General features: G+C 36.5%; 1 protein-coding gene across 1 annotated transcript in view; it reads right to left on the reverse strand.

The window, feature by feature from the left end:
• The window catches only part of ACTR10 (actin related protein 10), a 34,250-nt gene that overhangs the window by 12,572 nt on the left and 13,936 nt on the right, over positions 1–7,742 (reverse strand). Inside the window, 2 exon segments of the mRNA XM_017872192.1 lie at positions 2,895–2,930; positions 7,549–7,652. Of these exon segments, the coding sequence (XP_017727681.1) occupies positions 2,895–2,930; positions 7,549–7,652 (140 nt within the window).

Below are 7,742 nucleotides of genomic sequence, written 5' to 3' on the forward strand. Positions count from 1 at the left end.
GTCTTGGCCTCCCAAAGTGCTGGGATTACAGGCTTGAGCCACCACGCCCGGCCTCTCTGATTCTTTTTAAGGAATCTTGTTGTGAAAAGATGTTACCAAAAATAAATTGGAAAAAAAAAGAAATAAAATTAATAAATATCTTGATTGGTCAGAACACAATGCCAATTTTTTTTGACAGAGTCTCACTCTATTGCATAGACTGGAGTGCAGTGGGGCAATCTCAGCACACTGCAACCTCCACCGCCCGGATTCATGCGATTCTCATACCTCAGCCACCCAAGTAGCTGGGATTACAGGTGCACGCCACCATGCCCAGCTAATTTTTGTATTTTTAGTAGAGACAGCATTTCGCCATGTTGGTCAGGCTGGTCTCGAACTCCTGACCTCAAGTGATCCACCTGCCTTGGCCTCTAAAAGTGCTGGGATTACAGGCATGGGCCACTGTGCCTGGCTGGTACAATGCCAATTTTTGCTCTTAGTTGCAATGTAACACTCCTTAGTTTTGGGCTTTTTGTAATGATTGTTCCTCGTTAGCACACCCCAACACTACCACTTTCTTTCTACTGTATCACTTTACTTTTTGTATGTCGAAAACTTTTCTTTTAAAATTCTATTGCAAAGTAGTTTTATAATGAGCTGCTTAAAATTATTTCAAGGTAGTTAGGGAATACTTTTTTTAAAGTAGAGACAAAATTGATGTTAAATGCAAGAAATTCGACAACTTGGTTGTATTACTCGTAAAGCATGTTAGCCATATACATTATGAAAAGAATTATGCATAATATATATGATATAATGCATATTGATATGATATATATATTATACACAATTCTTTTCATAATACATTATGTAGTGAATTTCATTCACTAATTCAAACCACATGTGTTGAGAATCCACAATATGCTACTATGCTAGATAGTGAGCTAGGCGCTAAAGCTACTTGTATGTTTTATATTTTATTCAAGTTCTCGTGACTATCTAAGCAAAGTAAATACCTAGCCTTGAGATCTTTTTTTTTGTTTTTGAGATGGAGTCAAGATTCCCTTGCCCAGGTTGGAGTGTAGTGGTGCAATCTTAGCTCACTGCAACCTCTGCCTCTGGGATTCAAGTGATCCTCCCACCTCAGCCTTCCAAGTAGCTGGGACTACAAGTGTGTACCACCGTGCCTGGCTAATTTTTTGTAGTTTTATTTTTACTTTTTTGAGACAGAGTTTCACTCTGTCATCCACACTGGAGTCCAATGGCATGACCTTGGCTCACTGCAACCTCTGCCTCCCAATTCAAGATCACACAATACAATGAATATGTGTATGCTGCATGTTAGTTTTTGTTTTTGTTTTCTTTTGAGACAGTCTTGCTCTGTCACCCAGGCTGGAATGCAGTGGTCTGAACTTGGCTTACTGCAGCCTCCGCCAGGAGATCCCAGGTTCAAGTGATCCTCCCACCTCAACCCCTCTAAATAGTTGGGACTAGAGGTCTGTACCACCACACCTGGCTAATTTTTGTATTTTTTGTAGAGACAGGGTTTCATCACATTGTCCAGGCTGGTCTTGAACTCCTGGGCTTAAGTGATTCACCTGCCTTGGCCTCCCAAAGTGCTGGGATTACAGAGGCTAGCCACTACACCCAGCCTGCATATTTGTTTTTAACAGAAAGGGTTTCTACTGTACATACCTTCAGCAACATGCTTTCTTCCTTTACATTATGGACCTTCTTCCAAATCAATACTCTAGCTCTTCTTTTAATAGCTACATAACATTCCTTATAATGAAGTTACCAAACTTCATGCAATAACCCTTTTTAGATGGGATGCACACTTCGAATTTTAATAAATATGCCAGATTGCTTTCCAAAAAGGTTAGTTTGCAATCCTTACTACTAATAATAAACATTCATTTTCCTACAATCTCACTAATACCAGATGTCTTTCAAATTTTTGCCAATCTGATGTCTCCCTGACTAATGGTAGAGTTAAACATCGTTTCACAGGTTGGAGGCCATATGAAAAGAAAACACTCCACATCGTCAACAATTGTTATATCATGGAGGATAGAAATGGAAGAGAGGAAAGGAAACCATTTTACCTGAGATATTTCTGTATTATTTGAACTACTATAATAAGCAGTACAAATGACTGAAATTTTATAACAAATTGAAAAGAATTTAGGTAATTAAAACACATAAAAGATATTAAGTAATATAATGGAAAGCAAGATGTATTTTGTAGCCATAGCTCTAACCCTACCTACTTGTGTGACACTGAACAAATAACTGAACATTTCAGAGCCCCAACTGTAATAGATTATCTCCGGCTCTCATTTAACTCTAAAATCCATTACTGTCTATCTATTAAGCATCCTAAATTATTAACATTAATGACATGCCAAGTATTGAAGAAGATTATATTTTAAATGTATTTTATTTCAGTGAACAAAAATACTAATTTGAACATTATCATAGTAATTCACTCTAGCAAAGTAGAAGCAATCTCACTTAGGTGAATCCAATGTACTGTGTGGTACTTTGGTCACAATTTTGGAATGTTTTAGAAAAATGTATAAAGAAAACTAGAGTAAAAAACATTATACTAATCAAACCAGTAGCTTTCTTAAGCAATTTAACTGTTCTTTCACACTGCAAAATACTAGGTTCCCTGAACCCTGTATACTCTATACAATTCAGAAGCTGCTTCAGTAACACGTCATCACTATGCCACAGCTTCCCTACGTGTGAAAAAAAATTAGAATTTGTACTTAGAGTATCCCATAGTCTACGTATTAAATACTTTTAGGATAGTATATTATGAATATATTTTCTATCTGTCTGTTTAGAGGCATATGCCCTCTAAACTAACACTTAAGGATGAAAGGGACAAAAACGAGAACTTACTTTACCTTTAATGTCCTCTAAGACACCTTCTGGAACTGAACCTAAAAAAAAATTTCATTTAGAATTATAAAACTTTAATAATAATTAAAAACAGTCTATTAAATTGCCTTCACATTTCTATTTTCAATTTAGAAAAAATTTTAAAATACAACTACTATAATTTTCTCAAAAGTCTAACAGAAAATTTAATTTTGTTTTAGGGAAGAAATACCATCACTCAAAGCCAAGACAAACCATGGAAATCGAAGCAAAAATTTGAAGTTTCAAGTTTACCCTTCCAGTGATAATAAACAGTTGTCAGTAATGTGCTAACATATTTTTTAAAAGTACCACACACATGGCGGGCGCCTGTAGTCCCAGCTACTCAGGAGGCTGAGGCAGGAGAATGGCATGAACCCAGCAGGCAGAGCTTGCAGTGAGCCGAGATCACGCCACTGCACTCCAGCCTGGGCAAAGAGAGAGACTCTTTTAAAAAAAAAAAAATGTACCACACACAGTCTTTTGATCTTTTCCTTCAAGGTAAAGGTGACATTTTAAAAATGAGTGAGAAAGTACCTATTCATTCTTTTTTGAATTAGGTTCTAAATACTAAATGAAAGAGGCTCATTCAAAGTTCACCTAAGGATACCAAGTATATCTATCTTCATGCAATACAGGGAGCCTTTGGAAAGTGAATGTTTGGATATGTTACCATTGTTATAAAATTTAGTTGCCAAAAATCTGTCTCAGAAACAAAATTTTCTAACCTAAAGTCTTCGAAACTAAGAATTTTTAACCTTGGGGCCAGGCGTGGTGGCTTACACCTGTAATCCCAGCACTTTGGGAGGCCAAGGTGGGTGGATCACCTGAGGTCGGGAGTTCAAGACCAGCCTGACCAACATGCAGAAACCTCATCTCTACAAAAAAATACAAAAAGCTGGGTGTGGTGGTGCTTGCCTGTAATCCCAGCTACTCAGGAGGATGAGGCAAGAGAACTGCTTGAACTCAGGAGGAGTGTGGGGTAAGCTGAGATCGTGCCATTGCACTCCAACCTGGGCAAAAAGAGCAAAACTTCGACTCAAAAAAAAAAAAAGAATTTTAACCCATTGTGAAAAAACATGTAAAAATATTTTCATTGATTTATAAGAATAAATTATTGGTATCAGAGAAGATAGACATCTACAGCTGAAAATAAATCATTTAATAAGCATAATTATGGCCTTCTTCCACCTGGATCTACATTTGTTGTCAGCTATAACTTTCAGTTCTGAGAGCCATTAAAATTAAGTATTAAAATCAGGTAAACTTAGAAACCACACCATTAAAATGTTAAGCCATAATTTAAAAAAAAAAAAAGCACATTTAATGTTTAGTTATATGGCAAAAGATTTTTACCTTTAGTAAGTATAACTTTAGAATTATTTGTTATTTTACCTTTACTATCTCATCCTTTCCAAAGGCTTACTTTTGTGTTTCATAATACAGTAACAATAGTACATACATAGTTTATAAACAAACAGACATACTATGTTATAATATGTTCAAAGTTTTATTTTACCTGTGGGGCCAGTACATGATAAAAAATTTTTGAAGATTTCCTATCTTTAAGTGTTAAAATTTATCAAGAGGATAAAGATATGCCAGAAGATTTAACCCTGGTTATAAATAGATGAGAGAAATGTAACTTGACTGTAAGAACCTGCAATTTAAAATAAGTGCAAAACCTACGGCATTCCACAACTTCAATGCTCTCTCTTGGAACATTTATATAAATTTTAACATGTGTCAAAGAAATCTGGTAATATGAGAAACTATTTTCTTTAGGCAAATGTAAGGCAGGCCTGGAAATAAAGAGTTTAATTTAGCTAAGAGTAGATGCTGCTTTGGGAAGGAGCTCCTTAATCATAAGGAGCAAATAATCATAAGGGGCAAATAATCATAACTATTTAAATTTTGCAAGTAAAGAATAGAAATAAGAGGCATTCCCTGGCTCTAGCTCTAAAAAATCACTTACATTTCAGTTAGGAAAATAAGAAGCATAACATGTTGGTATATAGTTTAAACTGTACATTTTTCCAATCGGTGTACTTAGTTTAGCCTTTTTGAATTACTAAGATATATTCAATTTTAAACTAAGTTCTAAACAGTAAATGAAAGAGGCTCATTCAAAATTCACTTAAGGATACTCAAGCATATCTTAGACTTACATGTAATCTTTGCTAAGAACCTGGAAAAGAGACATTTTAAATTCGTTTGCATTTTCTTTTTTTTTTTTTTGAGATAGAGAGTCTCCCTCTGTCACCCAGGCTGGAGTGCAATGGCTCGATCTCGGCTCACTGCAACCTCCACCTCCCAGGTTCAAGCGATTCTCCTGCCTCAGCCTCCCGAGTAGTTGGGATTACAGGCCTGTGCCACCATGCCCAGTTAATTTTTTTTTTTTTTTTTTTTTAATGTAGAGACAGGGTTTCACCATGTTGGTCAGGCTGCTCTCGAACTCTTGACCTCCAGTGACCCACTCACCTTGGCCTCCCAAAGTGTTGGGATTACAGGCGTGAGCCACCGTGCCCAGCCATATTTGCATTTCTGATCCTACTAAGTGGGTGCTTTGGCAAATATTTATATGATTTGATTCCACAATTTTGTAGGACTGCATGGCTATCACAGACTCAGATTGTGAGGAGTATTAAAGGGAAAGGTTAGAATCAGTACAAGGTGGACTAGAAAAAGAATATCCAAGAATGTATCACTTAAAATTTTATGGAAATATTACTGGGTTTAAAGACCTTTACAAAGAACATCTTGGGATGCTATACTGAATTTATTATCTTTGAAGAACTTTTATAAATTACCTGTCACCAAAATATACTAAGACATCACAAAGTTATCTGGAATTTGAAAGCTATAATTGGATCTACAGAATGAAAAATGCTATTAACTTAACTATCAATAAGGAACAACAGGAAAACATAGGTATGCCTAAGTGTCCCGAAAATCTGGCTTTCCAACATAAATTCAATGCCCCAGCACTATACTAGGTGCTACAGATTGAAAAATAAATAAGACAGGGATCCTCAAAGTCTCCTGGGGGAAACAAGCAAGTGAACACGCAAATGAGAATGTGTCATATGTGCTATAATAAATTACTGCCGAGGGCTTAACAGAGAGGAGCAATTTATTCTGCTTAGGGAAGATGAGGAAGGTTTCACCGTTAAGGTGACATTCCAGCTGAGTCATGCAGAGGGATCAAAAACCCAACTAGGCAAAGAAAAACATCCCAGGGAAAGAAAAAGAATAAATGAAAGCACAGGGTTGTGCTAGGACTCACGGTGCCTCGACAACTGTAAGAAATTTAATGAAGATTTAATAAAGAACAAAAGATAAAGTTTAGTGATCTAAGGATAAGAGGTAGAACAAACTCAGATTTTGAAGAAACATTTATATCCAATAGATAATTTGGATTTTAACTTGTAGGAGCTTACAAAAATTCTCAAGCAAAACAGCAATGTAGTCATATTTATTTTGTGAAAAACTGGCAGGGCATGGTGGTTCAGGCCGTAATCCCAGCATTTTGGGAGGCGGGGGCTGGTGGATTGAGCTCAGGAGTTCGAGACCAGCCTGAACGACATGGCGAAACCCCATCTCTACAAAATTGTACCCCCCAAAAATTAGCTGGGAGTGGTGGCTCGCGCCTGTAGTCCCAGCTACTCAGGAGGCTGAGATTGAAGAATGGCTTGAGCCCAGGAGGTGGAGACTGCAGTGAGCCAAGATCACACCACTGCCCTCCAGTCTGGGCAACAGAGTGAGATCCTGTCTCAAAAGCATAAAAATATTTTGTGGAAAGTTATTCCTGGCAACAGTGTGAAACAGACTGAATCCATCCAGAGAGTAGGCTTCTGTAACAATCTAAGCAAGAAATGAGGGCCTAGATTAAAACAATGTCTTTGCTCTCAGGTGTTCAATGGTGTGGAAGGTCAAAAAAAAAAAAAAAAAAAAGAAAATGAGATCTGAGATTTCTGAAGAAGAACTGAAAGGCTATGATAACTCAAATTTTGTAAAATGGGAGACAAGGAAGATGTTATTATCTTTATCTAATAATTGAAATGAATTTGAGGAAAGACATAATGTGTTCACTTTTGGAAATCTTAAGTTTGAAGTGCCTAGAGACATGCACAGTCTCTAATAATCAGTTGGAAATATGAGTATCAAGTTCAGAAGAAGGATCAGGCCCAGTGACACATTTGAGAATCAACAGCATGCAGATGTAGAAGTTGTGGGAGTAGGTAAGATCACATTGAAAAAGCCAGTAGAGAAAAAGAAAGAACAAACACTAGATCCCTAGTGGAATACCAGTAGAGAAAGCAAGAGCAGAGGAAGCCGGAGGAATATTTGGGGAAGTAATAGACAACTACTAAAAAAAAGAATCCTGAAAGCCAAGGAGAAGAAAGCATTCAAGAGTACATGATGATCCACAGTATCAAAAGTTCTGGACAGGATGACTAAAATCAAACTATTGAATTTGGTGATTAAAAGTTCAATGGTGAGCTTATAGGTGAAGCAGTGCCATCAGAGTGGCATGGGGAGAAAAGAGAATAATCATGCAATGGAGCAAAGACTAAATTATAAGTTGAAGAAATAAAAATAGAGTGTAAATCACTCCTAAACCAATTAAAATGAATTTACCCATGACTGAGGGAAGGCTCTGTTCTTTAGCAGCACTTGTGTCAACAGTACATTGTTCCAACAGTTGAGTTTCCAACTCTCTGAAATTTAAAAAAAAAATGTTACTGGAATTAAAACATTGAAACTGATATTCTTTTCTTATTTCATACTTTTAACTACATAATAAAATACTATGCTTTTTTTTTTTTTTTTTT

Source organism: Rhinopithecus bieti, unplaced genomic scaffold (genome assembly GCF_001698545.2).
Source record: "Rhinopithecus bieti isolate Rb0 unplaced genomic scaffold, ASM169854v2 scaffold_6717, whole genome shotgun sequence".
NCBI classification, from domain to species: Eukaryota; Metazoa; Chordata; class Mammalia; order Primates; family Cercopithecidae; genus Rhinopithecus; species Rhinopithecus bieti.